Genomic DNA, 22,086 nt, shown 5'->3' with positions numbered 1-22,086 from the left:
TGATTGGGTTTAAGTCTGTTACTTTGCTGTTTGTTTTTTTATTTGTTCCATTTGTTGTTTCCTTTTTCTTCTTGTCTTGCCTTTTTTTTTTTTGATTTTTTGAAATTCTATTTATGCCCACTATTGGCTTAATTAACTTTATCTCTGGAAATTTGAGTATATATTTTAAACTTACAGTATACCTTCAAACAGTATTACACTACTTTACCTATAATGTAAGGACCTTACTGTATACTTTCATTTCCTCCTCCTTCATGCTATTGTCATACATTTTGCTTCTGTATATGTTATAAATGCCACAACATATTGTTACTACTTTGTTTTAAACATCAGCTTTTAAGAAAATTATAAAATGTGCCTGTTTTGAAGCTTTGTTGGGGTGTGGCTAGAGTATAGTTTTCACTAAAGCTAGGTTAGATGTACTATGAGGCATGCCTTGGGATCTCCCTGGGGTGTTCAGTAGGTCTCTCTACTCTGGCTGATGAAAATATGGAGTTCTTCCAGCCCTGTGGGAAACCTGGGAATTGTCCATCTATAGCTTTCTGGAAATTCTTTGCCAATCCTTGTTATGTTTTGCTGTATACATGTGCATCTTGGTGTTCAGCAAGATAATTAAGAAATTCCCTATGCAAATTTCTGGAGCTCTTTCTTTTTCTACATCCTTAGTCTCTGGTACTCTGTCCTACAGATTCTGGCGACTCCAATCTCCTGGAACTATGATCTCTGTCTCTTCAACTTGTCAAGGGTGCCATGGTCAAGAATGTGACTTTAGGCAGAAAGTTGGGGTAATTGTGGGGCTCACCTCATTTGTTTATGATCCCATCTCTCAGAGATGACAGCCCTGAGCCCAGTGCTGTGTGTAGTTCAGTGTCTGAAAACAATATATATTTTGTCCATTTTTCTAGTTGTTTACTACAGTGGAAGAGTGTGTCTGTTTTTATTTATTCCTCCATTTGATTATATATATATGTTTATTTATTATTATTATTTTTTGAGACGGAGTTTGCTCTTGTTGCCCAAGCTAGAGTGCAGTGGTGTGATCTTGGCTCACTGCAACCTCCACCTCCCAGGTTCAAGCGGTTCTACTGCCTTAGCCTCCCGAGTAGCTAGGATTACATGTGCACGCCACCACGCCCAGCTAATTTTTTGTATTTTCAGTAGAAATGGGGTTTCACCATATTAGCCAGGCTGGTCTCAAACTCCTGACCTCAGGTGATCCACCCGCCTCGGCCTCCCAAAGTGCTGGGATTACAGACGTGAGCCACCGCACCTGGCTGCATTTGATATATCTTTTAAGGATAATCTAGAGATTTTTCTTTCCATCTTTTTTCCTGCAGTTTATTTGTTGAAGAAATCATGTTTATCCTATAAAATGGCCCACAGTCCAGATTTTTCTGGGTGTATACTGTGGCATAATTTAACATGTCCCTAGGTCTTACAGTTTTTTATAAAGTGGTAGTTGGATATAGAACAGGGTGTTTCACCTTGGCACTATTGACCTTTTGGGCTAGATAATTCTTTGTTGGGGATGAGAGCAGTCCTATGCGTGTAGGAAGTTTAGCAGTATCCCTGGCCTCTGCCCACTAGATGTCAGTAGAATCCCCCTCCCCAGTTATGACAACCAAAAATGTCTCCAGATATTGTCAAATTTTTTAGACCCATGTTCTGCTATGAAAAGTAGGCTACCTAAACTACAGAATTATCTTCAGGAAGATGAAGTAAAATTAACAATACTGGTAATGTCACCACTGCAGATAGAAAGAATACTAATCTGTGCAGTCTGGTACCACAAACATTTTGAAGAGAACACATGAGGAAGATTTGGGGAATATAAAAGTTAAGGCTGCACCGAATGGCTGACTTGAACAGTATCATAGAGGATGTGAATTTCTGTTTGAGAATGAAAAAATACTAGAGGCAATAGTAATATAAATGGTAAAAACACAAGTATTTTAAAAAAATTATATGTTGCTTCCTGAAATGTTTTTCTGCAACTTGTTGAAAAACTTAAGATATTGGACTGCTACGGTAGATATACTGATGGTTTTACTCTTTTTTTCTGAACACTACAATTTTATTATAGACCAAGAATTTTGGACTTGCAGAAAGGTATTATTGCATCTATTAATGTGCTTTTCATATTTAAAGTGTATTTGTGTGATAAATTACTTCAAACAAAATCAAGTCAGGGGAGATTAATAAAATAACCCTTTTAAATTAAAAGTAAACTACCATTTTTGCAAATATTTCCAAATGTCATCATCCTCTGGATGAAGGATGGCAGATAATGTATTTTTTTAAAGGTTTAAGAGGAGGATTGAGATTGAGAGACTTCTCAAAATTTCCCTTAGACAACTTTACTTATAGTTTATTTAACCATCTAAGTAACATTCCTTGATTCCCAAATAGCCAACTATTGTGACTCTGTGTCAGATCCTATGCACAGTAGTTGGTTGTTTTGGGATGGTTTAGAGGTAGTTCTGGTTTAGGGGGTGTTAGGAATAACCCAGAGCAGCTATGAGGGACAGACTTTACTTCCTTGAGCTCCCTGAGAGTTGTCCAACCCCACTCTCCTTGGCCTTCAGAATTCTTTCTTCATCCCCCACTGATGTCCTTCAGTTTTGAGTCATCAGTGGGTGAGTGTCCATGGTGCATCGTTCTCTAGTGGGGTTTGAAGGAGTCTTTGTTTTTTTAGGTGTCTTCAGTACTGCTCGTCATATTAGTACTGTTAGGTTTGAGGCCTAATGGAAAAATTTTAAAAATTAAGTCTGAAAAATAATTGTGGAAGCAGGTAATCAAGGAGCCTTGGATTCTTATATTTATATTTTTAAGGTAACAACCTCAGAGCCTAATTGGCTTCATTTCCCCCAGAACTGTTTGCATGTGAGAAATGACCCTCTTTCCTTTCTCTATCAGTGGGTAGTCTCTATCACCTCTGTTTGTCTCTTTTATCTTCCTTATCTCTCTCCATCTCATTTTCTTTCTCTGCTTCCCCTTGTCTCTGCATATTTCTTTCTTCTTTCCTTCTTGTCTTTCTTTCTCCTTTATAGTTGTCTCTCTTTCCTTCTCACACCTCCCTTTGTCTCTCTTTCCCTGCTTTTCTCTCCTCCTTGTGAGCTCCTTCCTCTTTGTCACACCCCCACCTCCATCCATACACCCTCTCTCTCCATCAGGAACTTGTTCATGATTTTGTCAGTGATGCTTCCAGTTCAATTTTAGTCAGTAACACAATCCTCTTTATTAAGGGAAATGGTGTATAAGTGCAAAATAATATATTTTAAAATAGACTTAAGAGGGTGTTTGAGGTTTAGGGACTTCCTCAAAAATTTCCTTCCAAAAACCTTACTTATGATTGAATCGTAGTTGCACTGTTCAGCCTCCTCTTGGCCTGGGGACTCCTTTGTCCCCTCTTATTAGTTTGCTTCAGTTCAGGCATCATTGGTTTCCATGGTGAGAGTCTTTGGTGCATTTTTCTTTTTCAGCACGATTAGAAGAATTTTGGTTTTTGAGGTTTCCTATTTGTGGCAGGACCTTGGTACTATTATTTTGGGGGTTTGAGGGGAAAATCTGTAAGTTGGGTCCAAAAAATCCAGTATGGTGCCAAAGTAACCAAGGAGCTGAGTGTTCTTATTTATCTTTTCTAAGTAGCACCTGAGGAGCCAAATTTGTTGTATTTTCTTAGCATTGTTTTTCCTGTAAGGGTTCAAAGATATGTCTATGTAAAATGTCCCTCTTTCTTTGTCAGTGAGTTTTTCTCTTGCCCCACTACCCTACTTTTGGTTCTGTCATGCTCACTTCTTTTTCTGTTTGTTAAGTGGGTAGTCTCTCCTTTTATTTTTCTTCCTTATTTTCTCTTTTTGCCTTCACTTATTTCTGCCTTCCTTGGTTTTCCTCCCTTTTCCTGTGTCTGCACCTCATTTTCTTTCCACTTTTCCTCAGCACATTCTCCTGTGTCTTTTTCTGTTTCTCCCCTGTGTGGTCATTTTTCTCTCAGACCCCAGCACTACCCACAGTCTCCCTCCCTGTGTTTTTTCCTCTGTTTCTCTATGAGTTCTTTCTGAATGTTCCAGCACTGAGGTAAGTGCCATCGCTTGTTCCAGTGAGTGGTGTGATATGGGGGCTATGTGCTTTCTAGCCCTGCTTGCTATAATTATTCCATCTTTTTCAGACTTTTTTTTTTTTCTCTCATTATGAAGTGAGTTTGAAAGTGCAACTAAGAAAGGACCGGGCACAGTGGCTCATGCTTGTTAATCCCAGCACTTTGGGAGGCTGAGGCGGGTGGATCACCTGAGGTCGGGAGGTCGGGAATTCGAGACCAGCTTGGCCAACATAGCGAAACCCTGCCTCTACTAAAAATACAAAAATTAGGTGGGCGTGGTAGTGGGTGCCTATAGTCCCAGCTACTCAGATGGCTGAGGTGGGAGAATCAATTGAGCCCGGGAGGCGGAGGTTGCAGTGAGCTGAGATCACGCCATTGGACTTGTCTGGGCGACAGAGCGAGACTCTGTCTCCAAAAAAAAAAAAAAAAAAATAGAATAGAGATAGGTCTAAGTGGAAAATATTACCCTCCACAGAGGGCAGAGGGGCAGAGTAGATGGCTGGTTTTGAGGTAGTTCATTCTTCATTCAGACGTGTGGCGCCCTTTCCCAGGCCCTAATCCCTGGAAGAGGGAGGAAAACGGCGATGCACAGAAGTGCCTCATAAGAAATGTAGCTGCTCATCTGGCCATTAGCCTCATCTAGTCCTTGGGTGACTTTTCTCTGAGTCGCTCTGCCTGCCTCCTGCAAGCCAAAAGGGCGGCCAACGCAGCCCGTGATGCTAGGACAGCGTCCGGCCGGGCGCAGCTGACCGCCGCGTTCTGCGAGCGAGCTAGTTGAGGTCCGGACCTGCCGCAGCCGCCGGCCCCGCCCCCGGGAGCGCGGGCCAATGGGCTGGGCGCCAGGGGGCGGGGCGGGCGGCCAGCGCGGCCGCGGCGGTAGCTGCAGGGGCGGCGGCGGCTGTAGTGGTGGTGGTGTCTGTGGCTGTGGCTGTGGCTGTGGCTGTGGCTGCGGCTGCGGCTTGGCCGGGCGTCCGCAGGCCGTGGGGGATGGGGGCGGCGAACTCCAGCCCTCGGCGGTGGCTGCGGCCGTAGGTGTGGGGCGGGCGTCCGCGTCCGGGACGCGAGATGGAGCGCCGTGGTGAGTGTGAGGAGGTGGCGCTCGCTCCGGCCGCGGCGGTCGTGGCTCCGGGCTGGGGTCGCCCGCGCGAGCGCCCGCGAATTGCCGTCCAGGGTCCGGGAGGCCCGCGGGGCGGCCCCGAGCGGAAGCGGCAGGCTGCGCTAGGGACGGGTGCCCTCGGGCCAGGACTGGCGACCTCGGGAAGGGTCCGGCCGGGGCTAGGGGCGCGCTCGGCGAGGGAGGCGCGGACGAGCTGGGGAGGACGCCAGCGGTGGCTGGGAGCTGACGGTGACGATCGTAATTAAAGTTAGCACACAGCGCGTACAACGGGTCCGCCTGCTGTTCTGAAGGCTTTGCACATTTTAACTCTTTTAATGTTCAGAACACTCCATGATTGTTCGACTCGGTTCACACGGGGAAACAGAGGTTAAAAACCTGCCCAAGCACACAGACTAGTGGTTGGCAGCGTCAGGACCTAAACCCAGGCGCTTTTGCTCCGGAATCTGTGCTCCTGACCAGTATGGGTCTGTGTTCCTGCCTGGATTCTAGTCCCGCTCCCACCTGCCCTGACTGCAGCCCTCACTCCAGTTGGGCTCTCATTCCTGAGATATTTTAGGATTTCCGTGGTGCATTTTCTCCTGGTCTGTGTCTTTCGTTGAGAGTTTTCCTCAGTCTCAGAGGTTTGTCCCAGTTCAGTTGTGGACGTGTTTTGGGGTTTGACGGTTTTAATTAAAGAAAAATTTTTTTGGACTGGTGAGCTGGAGTTGGACGTTTCAAGGTGGAGCCCTCGTGACTGACGAGCCTCTTGTCTCTCTCTATGTTGATCTTTTTAAAACTGTTTCTCAGAGGATATTGGCCCCAGATGTTTTCGGAGGGCAGGATATTACCTGCTAATGGCAGGAGCTGAGCTCTCCTTCCCTTTTCTCCATCTGTCTCTGTGACTGTATCTCTTGTCTATAGTTTATCTTTTGTCCGTCGTTACCAACGTCGGCTGTCCATTTTGGTTGCTCCATTCTTCCCTCTTTATTTAAATTCTTGGATGCGGAACTTGCTCTTTGGCAAAGGGTAGTTTTGGCTGGTCAAAGGAGAGCACTGCCTGCCAGGAATGCTAGACATTCTGGAGGCGTGGGATGCTGGGCAGCTTCCTCTTTTTAAAGCGTGCTAGGTTCAAACTGTACAGAAACGAAGTGCATGTGTATTGCATACCTTCCTTTAAAAATTGTTTGCATAGTATTGATAAAACTCTTTCTCACATGTCCCTATTCTGTTTTTGTGGAGAGTGCTTTTTAAAACCATGAAGATTTAATCATCGTTTCAGGATGAGCTCATCTAATCTTTTTAGCATCTTAAAGTAGATTCTTGCCAAATCTGAAATTGTGCTGAAATAGCAGATTTCTGAAATATCTGGCAATTTTTCCTCAAGAAGAAATGGTAAAATGGGAAATAGTAAGTATAGATATTTGGGGCAGTTTTACACTTCAATTAGAGAGCCTAAAATGAAACTACTGCCGTAATGTGCATTTGGCAGGGGGTATGCGTGGGGAAGCGGACATTTGATTGACACAGGCTCCTGAAGTCGTGGGGGACAGGAAGTTTGTGTCTACATTTCTAATGCACACAATACTTAGATTTACAACATACAATGAAAGTGGTTTTGCACAGTAATTTTCTACTTGCTACAGAATTCTTTGAGAAGTGGATAATACATGTTTTTAATGTTGTTGGTTTGAAGTTGAAAGAGATGCACCAGAATTAGTGTGTCACAAATATTTTGCACAACAGTCTATTTGCACAGTTCAGATTTCACTTGGAAGCTTTTAGTAGGTTTCCACAGAGTCAGTTGAGTTTCTACAATTGTTTCCAGTCCTGTATTTCTTGCTCACAATCCACCAATGTATTGTAGTGAAGCCACATCTTGTTCAAAAACAATTTCCCACAATAAAGCACTGCTAGTAATAATGACTTTTCTTTATGGTTCATCTTTATGATGAACCAAGCACTCTGCTAAGTACTTTGCATGCATCATTACCTAATTAAGTTGCCAGTTGCAGTCTGTTAGTAACTACGTTTTATGTTACTGCCAACAAGAGAATATTCATTTTAGCACATGAGAAAGTAGTGTATATGATCTTAGAAAGTGTATATTGTCTCAGCTTCTCATTATCGTAGTTGATTTATGAAAGCTTGGGTTAAGTTTGTTATTTTAAACGTTTTTTCAATTGTAATGTTTCCTTTTTTACTCTGGAATATGAAAAGTAGTAATATATAACAAAATCAGCACATTAATCATTATAATGCTGGCTAGAGGTAGGGTATAATCTTTTTTTATAAGAGGAGAAGAGTTCCTCTTCTCCTTGCCATGTGTTTGATGTTATTGTTGCTGTTGTTTGTTTTTTGCAGATTTTTCAAGTCTTGTCTAAAAATGTTCCAGCAGTTTTGAAACACTTTAAAAGTTTGGGTTGCTATTTTACATGTAGTTACTTAAAGTAAATTATTTCTGCTAAAATAGGTAAATTGTTTTAATGTCTTTAATTTTTGTAACCATCTTTACCAGTGACAGTGACGAATTCTCTAATTTACTAAGTTTAAAAGCTGTCATAACTAAACAGAATGACTTTATTAAGTAAACTGCAAGAGTGATGTTTTGTTAGGCTAATAGGCATTTTGGTTAGTGATTTGTAAAAGAGCTGCCCAAACAAGACACTTTGAATTTTTGTTTTGTTTTTGTTGATGGGAAGGAAGACTTAGATATAATAATAATGCTCAAAAATTGCCCTAGATTCATTTTAGAAATGATGTACACATATAAGGATTAATGTTAGATAGGTTTGAAACTAGTTTAAATGTAGGAGTTAGATTCTCAGAAATAGTTGGAGATTGACAAAAGGACAGTGAATAAACTTTAAAAATTATAAAGTGTGGGGTCCCTAGTTTAATAATCAGGAGGAGCAATAATAGAAATCCAACTTTGATTTCAGTTTTATGTAATCTTCCTTCAGCTTCATATGCTTTTCTTTTTGAAACATACCATTTTAGGGAGTTTTTAAAAAATTTATATTTTCACTTCAAAACATTGCAACAACCCAGTTATTTTTGTTTCTATAAAAATTAATTGAAACTTTATAAGTTTATAAGCCTATCTGCAGATAGTTCTAAGTGGTTCATTCCTCATATGCCAAGCATTGTGCTGTGATCAGAGAACACATGGTTAGCAAACAGACATACATGGTCTTGATTTCCATGAGATTATAGTCTAGCTAGGAAGACATGATCTATTTGAACTGTGATATGAGCAGTGATGAAAAGTAGAGGATACTATAGAACATCTCACAGGAGATTCTACTCTGGTTTGGTGGTAGTGGTTTTGCTGGGGGATGGGGGTGGTCCAGGAACGTTTCTTTGAGGAGGTAAGCTTTGAGCTGAGATCAGAATGAGTAAACAGAGGAGAAGGAATATTCCAGGCAGATAGAATTACATATAGACAGGACCCTGAGCTGAACAGTTGGTGTTTTTCAAACTGTAGGCCCATGACCTATTACGTGTATGAAACCAAGTTGGTGAGTTGCACCCAGCATTTTTAAAAATGAAATGGGATGGAATTTTTAAAAACTCACATACATCCCGTGGAGCCTTACCCAGAAGCCGTGCCACACACAAACATAATACACTTAACATGTATACTGGCTCATTATGTAAAATTATTTCCTGGTAAGAGTCATCGTAAACAAATACTGTTGGAAGAATGAGAAGGAGGTGTGTGTGTGGCAGGAGTGTTGAGAGCCAGCAGGTGTGTCTCCATATGACATTGCACAGGTAGGTAGGAGCCAGATCTCATGTTGAGTTTTATAGAGCATGATAGCTTCTCACTTGTCCTTTGGAAGTGTTTTCAGCAGAGAAATGACATTATGAGATTTATGTTTGAAACGTTCACTCACTACATTTGTGATGAGACAAGAATGGATGCAGATAGATCGTTAGGAAAGTAGTATAGTAGCTCAGAAAAGAAATGATGGTAATTCACTAGTGTGGTAGCAGTAGAGAGAAGTGGGTTGATTAGAGAACCCTGTAGATCAGAAAGGAAAGTGAACTATGGAGTTGGGTGAGATATAGGAAGGAGTAAATGATACAATAATATATCTTACATACGACTAGAAACGGATATTACATAAAACTTTCTAGTGGGCCAGGCGTGGTGGCTCATGCTTATAATCCCAGCATTTAGGTAGGCTGAGGTAGGTGGATCACTTGAGCCTAAGAGTTTGAGACCAACCTGGGCAACAGAGTGAAACTGTGTCTCTACAAAAAAAAAATTTTTTTTTTTTTTTTAGCTAGCTAGGTGTGGTGTTGTGCCCCTGGAGTCCCAGCTACATGGGTGGCTGGGGCGGGCACATGGCCCGAGCCCAGGAGTTTGAGGCTGCAGTGAGCTATTATAATCAGACCACTGCACTCCAACCTGGGTGACAGAGCGAGACCCAGACTCAACTCCTTCCCCCTTCAAAAAAAAAAAAAAAAAACCCAAAAAACTTTATACTGTAAATTTTATAGAAGTCCTTAGTCATCTACCACTTTTAAAGTAGCCAAATATTCAAGACCAAATACTTGAGAAAAAGTGTCAATAATAAAATGTGAGTTAATTTAATTCCTCCAGTTATTTCCTTTTTGATTTCCAGAGATACAAACAAGATTAGAACTTTGAACTCTGGAAAGGTAAAATGAGGGTGAAGAAGAAAATAACTATGATTTTCTTGAGTTCCAGCTATGTGCCAGTATTAGGTGTTTTAACATATGAAGTCTTCTAATTTTGTGATCCCTTTTAATCCTCACACAAGCCTGTAAATAAATGGTACTGGTCACATATCTAGAAAATATTAGAGCCAGGATTCAAATCTAAATTTTTCTCATACCAAAAGATTACCTTTTTACTACCATCCTGAGATTATCAGAAATATTGCTCTGATGATCATACATTTATTTATTTAACCAGTCAGAGTATGTCAGATTAGTGGGTACCCTTGTAAATTGTTTTCAACAAAGAAATATCCTTGATGAGACTTGGTAACCCAGGATATGTCATGTGTGTGTGTCTGTGTATGTGTATATATATATGCATTATTAGGAAAAACTAACTGTAATTGAACTTTTATGTTCTTGACACTTCTGTATCATCGTGTCATGTAATCCCTGCAATAATCTCCTGAGATAGGTGTTGTCAGGATGTTACTCCCATTTTATAAATGAGCATACTGAAGTAAAGAGATGAATAGATCATATAGTAAGTGACAGAAGAGGATTTTAAAAACAGGTATTTCTTTTTTCAAAGCCCATGTCTCATCTTTATTTTTGAAGGTGATGTCATGGAAGGAGAATATGACCTTCTACTAAGTGATGTTTCAGAACAACTTTTACAATTAAATAAAATTCTATACCTTAGGAATCAAGAGGAAGTTATTAAGAGCATGGATTTTGGCATCAAGGCAGATACAGGTTTAAGTCCTAGTTCATTATCAGTTGAGAGCTTAGACAAATTTTTAACCTTTAAACCTCAGGTTCCCCATTTGTGAAATGTAAAGAACAGTAGTTTGCATGTCAGAGTTGTCAGAATTACTGGCATTTAATAAGTGGAAACTGCCATTATCAATAATACAGTGATTGATTATTGATTTTTGATTTTTAAAAATTTAAAAATAGGATACCAAGGTGGGCTGTGGGCTGTTTGTGAAAATCTAGTGTAATATTTCCCTGGCTGATTTAGTGTTTGTGTTTCTTTCTCTCTCCCTGCTTGTTTTTGTTTTGTTTCTTGGCCCCTTAAGGATTTCAGTTTTTCTGACTGTTACATGAAAGGATGATTGCTCACAAACAGAAAAAGACAAAGAAAAAACGTGCTTGGGCATCAGGCCAACTCTCTACTGATGTTACATCTTCTGAAATGGGGCTCAAGTCCTTAAGTTCCAACTCTATTTTTGATCCGAATTACATCAAGGAGTTGGTGAATGATATCAGGAAGTTCTCCCACATGTTACTATATTTGAAAGAAGCCATATTTTCAGGTTTGTCACTTTTCTATTAGCATTCTTACTGGATAGTTTGTAAAATTTTAAATGCTGGCCTAGCAGATAAGTTCGTACACGGTGGTAGGAACAGGGTATTCTGCTTTAGTTATTTTAGTGCTTTTTTCCCCAAATCTTTGATGGTTACAGTGTAAACTATAATCAGATAATAGTGTAGTACCTAATAGAAACTTCGGTGTGAGGGAATAAAAATACAGAAAAGAAAAATATCTTTGATTCCTGTGGTTGGGTCCATTTGACGTAGGAAAATTTGAGATCATTGGGATTTTAACCTTTTTGTTAATGGTAACACAGTGCATTGATTGGTCTTAAATAAGCAGACTAATGCTTATAATTTACATTGTTGTTACCTAAATTCACCTTTCCACATTTCAGATGAAGTTTTGGTATCTGAAATGACTGCATTTAAGATTTTTTTTTCTTTTTAACAAAAATCAGACTTAATTCTGTTTTGCCGATCTGTAACATCTTGAATTAAGGGCTAATCACAGAATTCTCTGTCTAGTTAGAAATGGTTAATAGAGCATGAGACTCTGTTCCCCTAAAGTAAGATTGTATATCTCTGGCTTATTCTTAGTACCTGTCTTTCAATGTTTAGTGCCTCTTAGGTCTAAATTTGATGGCAAGGATAATAAATAGTTACAAAAACATCTCCTATTCTTTTGTGCTAAATGGCAGTTTCATTTCCATATTCATAATGGTATGTCTAGATATAAAAATGAAGATTCTCAGTGTTATTTATATGAGACCTCTTGGGACTTTATAGAAATTTGTAAGATTTCAATAAATATTTCTATATATGTATATAGGTTAAATACTTATTTTCTGATGGACATTTTGAAAAACTAAAATTGTATCTTGTGCTTGTACTAAATTTAAGAGTTTATTTGTAATCTGTTATTTTCAGGTTGAAATGCCCAAAATGACTGGAATTGAAGCCTCAAAATTGTAGTATTTGAGTTTTCCTTAAAACAACAATCACATAATTGATTCTTTTGAGAATGTATAAATATTAGAAAAGTTGTTCATATTCCCATTCATTTTAATAGCTTGATTTTGAAGTCTGATTGTGGATGATTAAATGGCAGTAAAGTTACCTAAAGTTATTGTTGAAAGATATCCTAAATACATTAAGTATTATAATGGTAGTAAATTTACCAAAATGATAAATTTGCCATTTATTTAAAGAAGCATAGCTTTGTAATAACAATTTGTTCTTAACTAGGTTAATTTTTTAAATTTATAAACAATAAAATGTATACTTCTTGATATACAATTCATTAACTGGGTTGATTTTTAAGGTGAAATTTAAAATGATGTTTTAGTTGACAAGTCATTTACCTTGATTTAAGGTGTAAAACCTGGTTTTATTTAATGCATCAATGTAAATGCATTTTTATTAGTATAAATAAGATTTCTAGTTGGGATTTCTATTTGTTTTTAGTTATTTTCCTTAAAAGATTTATATCTCTTAAAAATCTTCATTTTACATAATGAGGCAGTACATAAGAGGAAGATGCCATATTTTTGGCATTGTTTATTACCTTTTAATTCATGTTTGTTAATTGTTAAGCTAAAAAGGCAGCTCTTAAGAATAAAAAATGTAGATATACAATTAAATCATCTTTTGGTTTAATCAGAATACCATTTTCTCTGTAATAACTTTTATCTGTTAATACGTTTATTACTAACTGAAGCACTAATGTGCAGTCACTTGACTTTTGTCTCTGATGTTTAATCATAGGTTGAGGCTAGTCTTAGATAAACAGCTTCATGATTGGTTTATGGCCACATTTTACTTTCCCCAAATAGTTAGAAATGATATATAATTGTATATGGCACTTTTCATTTTACAGAGTACTTTGTCATACAGACAAGTTTAATCACCCAGTCCCCTCAAAGGCAGGTACCTTTAGCTCCGTTTCACAGATGAGATGTATGTATAACTCATGTGATTTCATCAACATCTTACTGCTGATAAATAATGGCCAGGTTATACGTTTTGGTTAAACTGGTAGTAAAGGATGGCAGTAAAAGCTCTGAAAAGAGAATCAGAATTCAGGTTCTAGGCCTAGTTCTACTGACGAGCTTTGGAATGTGGCTTAATTCATTTACTTTTTTGTTAAGAATGAGGCACTTGTGCCAGATGCTATCAGTTTTACAAATCTGCGATTCAAAATTTGATTAGAGTTGGAGATTATACATTGTTCTGAATGTTGGCAGTTTATTCCTAAGAAGACAGCAAGTATTTGTTTTCAAATTATATGAAAACAAATTAACGAAAATTTAATGAACATTTCCCAAGTGAGAATATGAAGCTCATATTGTAATCGTCATTGAGGAACTGATTAGAAAAAATATAAATGTCTGCCAAAGAGCTCTGTACTCCCAACAGGGTTAAGATATGTATACAGTTTATCTCTGATTTTCAAATTTACAAATTAAAATAGAGAGCTTAATGTGGAAGATTAGAGGACTGAAAATATTCTATTCTTGCTGGGGTAAGTTAAGTGACAGAGTTTGGTAATTCTCTTTCCACTACTTAACCTCCAGGAGGAGGTAACCTTGTAGTCTTATACAAGTAGCAGATGTGGAATTTGAAGTTTTAGATCTCTATCCAGTGTCATTAAGGTACATTAGGAGTAATTACAAAGTAAATGTTCTATCTTATATGAAAATGCTGAAGGCACTCAGTTATGCATATGCATGTTGTGTTTAATTATAACACTGTAGATTAATATATGTGCAGTGTAAGTACCAATTCAGGTTTATGGTTTCCTCCCCATGGAATAATGTGTTCTAAATTCTAAATAACAGATTCATAAGTGCTTTTCAAGTTTATATAATAATTTTTAAAGTCTGCCATTGTGACATACCTCCCCATTTTCATGTGGGATATCACTCAAGCTCAAAATCTGGGAATGTGGAAAATGTAAAGGCTTTTTAATTGGGCTAGAAAGAATAATATAAAATATCTAATTGTTCTGCTACTCAGTGCTTAGAAATATTAACTGCCATTTAAAAATATATTTGAGGGAAAATCAATAGTCTAATAATTTCTTATAGCTTTTTCATTGTATAGTACTATTTTAAAATGGATATTTTGGTTTGTGACTATGGTGCCTTGTTTTTCTTTTTTTTTTTGGTTTGGTTTTTAAATAGGTTGGAAAGGAAGATAAAAATGTATGACCAATTTCAGATGAACTAGTCAAGTTCTCTTATTTTTAAAAGATGCTTTCTAATTTAAGAGTGTATCACCTTTATATTATATATAAAGAAAATAATGCTGACCTCGTAAGTGATAGCTTCTGATGAATTGTTTTTACAGGACTATAGTCAGAAGTGGTATGTTAACTTTCTAAAACAAATTTTATTGAACAGTTAGGTTGAATAAAAAGTTTTTATTGAACTTTTCATTAAAATGAAAAGTTTAATATCATTAAATAATATATTCTGTTATGAGAGGTTCTGCATAAATTTGCAAAGTCTTCATTGAAATCCTGTCTTGTGGATTAACTCAGTTCTTTTCCCAGGGAGAATGTACAGGAGGATGTGTAAATTTCTTTTTCAGACAAATTGCATTGTTACTTTAACCATTGATGCCTCTTACTTAACTTTACAGTGTGCCAGAAATTTTGTGAAATATTAGAAACGTTAAGCTGCTAGCCTCATATGTGTACTGCTCTGTCTTATCCTAGAAATAAATCTTTTTAGAAGTGATTTCTAATGGATATCACTTAGAAGTTAATGTGAATGTTAATAGATTATGGTTTAGTGACTGGAAGGTATGAAATGAATCTTTGAGAAATGAAGTATGAAATACAAGTAGCTCATTTATTACACCTGTACCAGTTCTTGGTGTATTAGATTCTTTTTCTGCATTTGCTTAGAATGGTTTATATCATTTAACAATGTTTATAGTAGTAACTAGCATATTCATTGGAAGTTAAAGCCTGTTAAATTGCAGATCGCAGAGTACTTGTCATTAAGCTTAATTTCTTCAACCATGTGGCAATATATCATAGTGATTAGGAGCACAAATTCTAGACCCAGGATACCTGAGGTGGAATCCTCATTCTCCCACTTGCTAGTTGTTTGTAGCCCTGGGCAAATTATTTATCTTCTTCCTTTATACTTGTTTCTGTGTCTATTAAAAGGAGATAATGGGGTTTTTGTGATGCTTAAATGAGTTTATGTATGTAAAGCTCTTAGAATAAGCATTTTCAAATGTCAGTTGATATTATTTTCATAATCCCTGGTAGCTGAATAAAGTAAGTTGCTGTTTCTCAGGCTTCACTTTTATCCTGTAACTTCAAAAGTCATTACAGCAAAAATTAGGAGTTTCCTAGTGATAAGTTCTGAAACATTTTTTCTCCTTATTTTCATTGCTTTCCCTAAAGAGGTTAAGCTGAATTAACAAGATTGATTTTCAAATTATTGTCAGGTTTTTTTTTAAATGAAAGAAAACATCATGGTTTTTTCATTTATTTACTTAGGCATTTCCATGAAGTGTTGGCAATATAAACACTGTGGGATTTTGTTAATGCATGAGAACAAAAAGTGGAGCTGGCTAATCTGTCTTCACTTGATAAGTGGAATGAAGGAGAAAATAAATGGCTCAGATGGGTTAAACAATAAATTAAAATTGAGATTACTGTATTAGAGAGTAGATAAACAAGCAAACATTGGGATACAGGAGTTTTACTATTCTAGATAACTAGTATTAAGACTTTGGTTGAATTTTATTATATTCACATCTATAATAACTTTGTAGTATAAATTAAATTTCATTACATTTACAACATGGCCACTATGGTATTTAAAAATTATCTTGTATTTAGTTATATGACTAAATTAAGTACTATAACTTGAGAGGTATAGAAATTTTTAATAAAACATATCCTGAATGACTTTCATTTTCAGATAATTCACCAATTTAGATTTTACACAGCAAATGAAATTGAAACTTAAATGTCTTTTCTTCCTTAGTCAAAACATTGTGGGATCTAGCTATAAATGTATTTGTTATTGAACATGATTGTGAGGCAAATCTGTTTTCAAAGGTAGTTTGAATGGCTTACAGAATTACTAGTAATAATTGCCATTTATGTATATTAAGACTGTAAAGTAGCTTTATTTCTACTTATTTGATATTCACAATAACCTTTTAAGGTAGGTAAAACATGTATTATCAGTTGTGTTTTTACTGAGGATGAATCTGAGATCAGAGAAGCTAAGAGTTCTGTATGTGTTCATTTCAAGGAAGTAGCTGATCAAGGGTTGGAACCCAGGTTTCTCTATCTAAATCTATTGTTTTTTACTGCATCAAGCAGCCACTTAACTTTCTTCAGTTTTGGTAAAAATGGAACTTTTTTAAACCATTTATGACACAACTAGTTGAGGGCTTGCTAATTTATGAAGTTCCAACTGAAATATTATTAGAACATGCTCATGACCTAGTAGTTTACCCTTCTGCCCAAATATATAGGAAAGTTTATGAACCTTTGTGATTAGCATTTTCTTTATTTGGTCATCATGTTCATTTCTTTTGATTTGTGGGCTTCAGAAGTGTATTCAATTTCAGGAATTGGAATTCTTTATAGTGCAATTTAAGGAGCTTCTGAAACTTCTTACTAAAATAATTCTGATGCTATTTTTTTAGTATGTTAGTTGGGGACAACTTCAACATCTGTTTATTAGGGCTACCTTGTAGGAAAAAAAGGAATTGCAAGTTCGTAGACCACTTGAGCTGCCACCAGTTATTGGAGTGTTTTGCAGTTGCAGTGATTTTTTTTTCTTTTATTTTTCTTCAAATCCAGGGACAGATTGGATATAGTGATTCTTAAGAAAAACTATAGCAGGGACTCCCAGGACCTTTTCACCCTGTTAAAAAAAATTGCTGAGGATCCCAAAGAGTTTTTATGTGAGTTGTATCTATTAGAAATTAAAACTGAGAAAATTGAAAAGCATTTAATAATTTTAGAAATATATGGATTTCTACATGTTTAATTTCCTTGACTCTGAGAAGACCACAATATTACTTTGGTTTGTGTAGGCATTTAGGCCATTAGTATTTTGTAGTTTTTGCCCAACACTAATTTTGAATATTGATGGTTGTCATTGGCACTCTGAAAATCAAGCTCTTTTGGCCTGAGATTTAATGTTTCCTAAGTCTATCAATACCTGAAGATTTTATTGTAAAACATTAGAATAGGGGATAGAAATAACTTTCTTTTCTAAGACTAACGTTCATTAGGTTTCAAAAAGAGGGCAATGTAACTCTCTGTGATGATAATCACTCCACCTTGGTTTTGGTTAAGTCAGCAGAAGTACTAGCATATACCAGCTTTATTTAGTTATGTATGTGCCAAATAAGAGATATGACTGTACAAAACTGGGGAAAAAAATAGCACATCAGGAAGGTTTTATAGGCCGGGCACGGTGGCTCACACCTGTAATCCCAGCACTTTGGGTGGATCACCTGAGGTCAGGAGTTCGAGACCAGCCTGACCAACATAGTGAAACCTTGTCTCTACTAAATGAAAAAAAAAAAAAAACAGACGGGTGTGGTGGCGGGCACCTGTAATCCCAGCTACTTGGGAGGCTGAGGCAGAATTGCTTGAACCCGGGAGGCGGAGGTTGCATTGAGCCGAGATTGCACCGTGGCACTCTAGCCCAGGTGACAGAGCAAGACTCCAACTCAAAAAGGAAAAAAAAAAAAGGAAGGTTTTATAATTTTTTTACACTTATTCAAATTATATTATTTTCCCAGAAGTTTCCTTTATTTCATTTCTACTAGATTTCATTTCAGAGCTAACCTATATAATTAACCTATTTCTACTAGTGCATAAAGTATTATGTTGGTGCAAAAGTAATTGAGGTTTTGGCTATATACATACATATATATGTAAATATATGTATGTATATATATAATTTTTTTTAGTGGCCAAATCTGCAATTACTTACTTTTGCACCAACTAAAAATAGCTGCAAACATTTATGAAGGGCCTACTGTGTTCCAGCCACTGTTTTAAGTGCTTTATGTGTTTTAATTCATCTAATCTAACAACCCTGTGAACTAGCTACCTTATCTTCTTTTTATAGGTGAGGAAACTGAGGCACAGAGGGGCTAAGTAACTCACCCAAGGTTTCTCAGCCATGGAGTTAGAATTCAAAGTCAGGCAGTCTGGTTTCAGAGACTATTCTTTTCAACCACTATACTGTATTGCCTCAACTAAGTAAACCTACCAAACTAACATTACCAGTTATAAAAAAGATAAAATAGGCCGGGCGCGGTGGCTCATGCCTGTAATCCCAGCACTTTAGGAGGCCAAGGCGGGTGGTCTCCATGGTCAGGAGATCGAGACCATCCTGGCTAACACGGTGAAACCCCGTCTCTACTAAAAATACAAACAATTAGCCGGGCATGCTGGCGGGCGCCTGTAGTCCGGCTACTCGGGAGGCTGAGGCAGGAGAATGGCATGAACCCGGGAGGTGGAGCTTGCAGTGAGCGGAGAGATCGCGCCATTGCACTCCAGCCTGGGGGACAGAACCAGACTCCATCAAAAAAAAAAAAAAAAAAAAAAGTGATACTTACTAAATTAAGACAGGTATTTAAACTGCATATTCACATTTTCCCTAAGAATTATAAAAATTGTAAATGAAGTTTTAAAATTATGTTTATGGTCCGGGCGCGGTGGCTCATGCCTGTAATCCCGGCACTTTGGGAGGCCGAGGCGGGTGGATCACGAGTTCAGGAGATCGAGACCATCCTGGCTAACACAGTGAAACCCCGTCGCTACTAAAAATACAAAAAAATTAGCTGGGCATGGTAGTGGGCGCCTGTAGTCCCAGCTGCTCGGGAGGCTGAGGCAGGAGAATGGCGTGAACCCAGGAGGTGGAGCTTGTAGTGAGCCGAGATCGCGCCACTGCACTCCAGCCTGGACGACGGAGCGAGACGCTGTCTCAAAAAACAAACAAAAAAAAAATGTTTATGGGGAAAATTTCAACAGCACATAAAATTCCTAAAATCTTTTACCTACTTGTGTTTCATTTTAAAAATAGACTTTATTTTTTAGAACAGTTTTAGATTTACAGAAAAATTGAGATAATACAAAGTTCCCATATAGTGCTATACACTGTATTAACATCTTACATCTCTTAGAGTTAGTGAGCCAGTGTTTGATAACCAGTAATAATAATGCATTATTATTAACTAGTGTCTATATTCAGATTTCCATAGATTTCCTCTAATATTCTTTTATTATCTTGCAGGATCCTATCATATTACATTTAGTTTTTTCTCCTTAGGTCTTCCTTGGCTGTAAGCTTCTCAAACTTTCCTCATTCTTATTTTAAGGAATATTGATTAGGTATTCTGTAGGATGGCGCTTGATTAGAATTTGCCTGACGTTTTTCTCCTCATTAGACCGGGGTTATGGGATATTGGGAGGAAGATTACAGATGAAAATGTTGTTTTCATCACTTTATATCAAGGATATTTACCTTGAACATGATTTGTCACTGTTGATGTTGACCTTGGTCACCTGTCTTCAGTAGTGTTTGTCAAGTTTCTCCACTGTCAAGTTACTCTTTTTGTCCTCCCTTCCATACTACACTCTTTGGAAGAAGTTAGTCTGCATAGGTCATATGTAAGAGAGTTATGTTTCACCTTCTTGAGAGCAAAGTATTTGCACACATTTTTTACAGTTCTTTTACACAAGAGATTTGTTTCTTTTCCCCTGTTTACTAATGTATTCAATCATTTATGTCAGTATAGACTCATGGACATTTGTTGTATACTTTAGGTTATAATCCAATACTACTTTATTTGTTGCTCACATCGTTCCAGCTTTGGCCATTGGAAACTTTCAGTTGGTTCCTGTGCACCTTTGACATGCCCTCCTCACTGTGGGGTGTTTTTTGTTGTTTGTTTTAGTTTTATTTTATTTTTTTAAAGTTCTTCCTTCCTTTCTGGCATTACAAGATGCTTGTTACTTATCTTGAACATTTCTGCCCCAGTCCTAGAATCAGCTGTTTCTCTAAGGAGACCTGATTACTTTCATTGGAGGATAGTATTAGAAACCAAGATCTGGATGCTAGGTGTGCTTGTTGCTACTGTCTGTCATTTCTTTTAGGCCCTCTCAGCTAACAAAGCAAAGAAATACATATATATGTATGTATATTTTTACATATAGATATTTATATAGACATACATATTTTATGTGTACATTTTCATGAATATATTTATATATACATATATACATATGTGCACATACATTTGTATGTATATATACATATGTATATATATTTAAGTATATACACGAATATTTCTATATGTAGCCATACAGAAATGTGTATAAAATATATAAATGTGTATAAAAGTATATACTTATATAAATAATATAGATGACTGCATACAGAAATATGTGTATATACATACATGGGTCATACTGAATGAGTATGACCCATCACAGTATTCAGTATCACATTGAATGAAATAATATCCTTTTGTTTTTAATAGTGCCTAGCACATAGTAAGTGCTTAATAGATATTAACTCTTATTAAACACCAATGCTGTGTAAGTTTACAGAAAGGAAGATTATATAAGAGTACTGTACTTAAAGTGGTTGTCTTGTCAGACTTTTGAGGATTACTTCAGGGGTTTTAAAGGTAGGGTGATTATACTTTCTGATTTACTTGGAATGAAGATCCTAGAATGTGTTTGTTGTGCTAGCATGACTGTGAGTAGCATCCCCCTTTCCAATGGCAAAAGTATTTTGGTTTGAATGATAAATTATATAGTCATCTTATTTAAGGGGTAATAAAACTGCATCGCTCTGACCTAGGATGATGTAAATGAGTGGAGTAGGCTGGGAGAAAATGAATGAGCACTGAGAAGAAACTCATCTATCTAAGAGAGCAGCACTGCTCTGTTCCAGCTACTGTGGCCAAGGAGGAATGTGGCCCTGAGTGTAAAAGATTTTGATTTTTCAGGAGTAGGCAAAATCTAGACTATGTGTAATGATCCCTCAATTTTTCATCATTGACAACTAATTCAGTTTTTCTAAAAAGCACAACTCATTAAAGCTATGTACATTTTATCATAGGTAAATTATATCATAATTTTTAAAATGTATCGGTTAAATGATGATCTTTATATGCCTAAGAGTTACTGGATATGTTAAAAAATATATGATAGTAAAACTATAAGGCAAGAAAAACTTACCTATAAAGTTGGCTCAAGGGAAGTCTGGAGCACATATTAAGACTGAGAAAACTGAAAAATGAAGTACTTAAATTGACCATAACTGTGAGAGCCTTTGAAATCCTTAATGAATTAAAATGACTAAGGATTTTCTGAAGGCTTTTTAAATTGTATGTAATTGCAACAGTGAAGATAGAAATGAACGTGTAGTAGGCAAAAATTGTGTAACCAGTGCTTCGACTTGAAATGTGCTTCAGATGATGTTTTGTAGTTTAGATTTGTAGAACTTTGCTCTGGAAATAAATAATTTTTTTTTTCTTTTTAAAGACTGTTTTAAAGAAGTTATTCATATACGTCTAGAGGAACTGCTCTGTGTTTTAAAGTCTATAATGAATAAACATCAGAACCTCAATTCTATTGATCTTCAAAATGCTGCAGAAATGCTCACTGCAAAAGTGAAAGGTAAGGAAGATATAGTAAAAGTGGGTTGCTGTGGGCAAAAAGGAGCCAAGTGACATATTTTGGTCTATAGTGAATATATAGCCAATTCCTCTCATTGCATTTGTGTGATGTATGTTAATAAGGAGTTATATATACTTTGATATTGAAATATTCCCACTAAGTCACACCTAAAGCTTTCTTCCTTTTAAAAAC

General features: G+C 37.0%; 1 protein-coding gene across 6 annotated transcripts in view; it reads left to right on the top strand.

The window, feature by feature from the left end:
• ARHGAP29 (Rho GTPase activating protein 29) overlaps window positions 1–22,086 on the top strand; it is a 74,359-nt gene that overhangs the window by 5,060 nt on the left and 47,213 nt on the right. For 2 of the 6 annotated variants that reach the window (XM_063625544.1, XM_063625543.1), the window contains exons 1-3: window positions 5,002–5,177; window positions 10,967–11,203; window positions 21,760–21,894. In XM_063625544.1, the coding sequence (XP_063481614.1) occupies window positions 10,999–11,203; window positions 21,760–21,894 (340 nt within the window). In that variant the 5' untranslated portion in view covers window positions 5,002–5,177; window positions 10,967–10,998. Of the gene's footprint in view, window positions 1–5,001; window positions 5,178–10,966; window positions 11,204–21,759; window positions 21,895–22,086 lie in introns of those variants that run through there. The other 4 variants (XM_063625542.1, XM_063625540.1, XM_063625541.1 and 1 more) reach the window with 3 other exon arrangements.

The sequence above is a fragment of the Symphalangus syndactylus genome, chromosome 12 (genome assembly GCF_028878055.3).
Source record: "Symphalangus syndactylus isolate Jambi chromosome 12, NHGRI_mSymSyn1-v2.1_pri, whole genome shotgun sequence".
NCBI lineage: Eukaryota > Metazoa > Chordata > Mammalia > Primates > Hylobatidae > Symphalangus > Symphalangus syndactylus.
The sequence above is the reverse complement of the archived record's forward strand: the minus strand, read 5'-3'. Positions and strand labels throughout refer to the sequence as shown.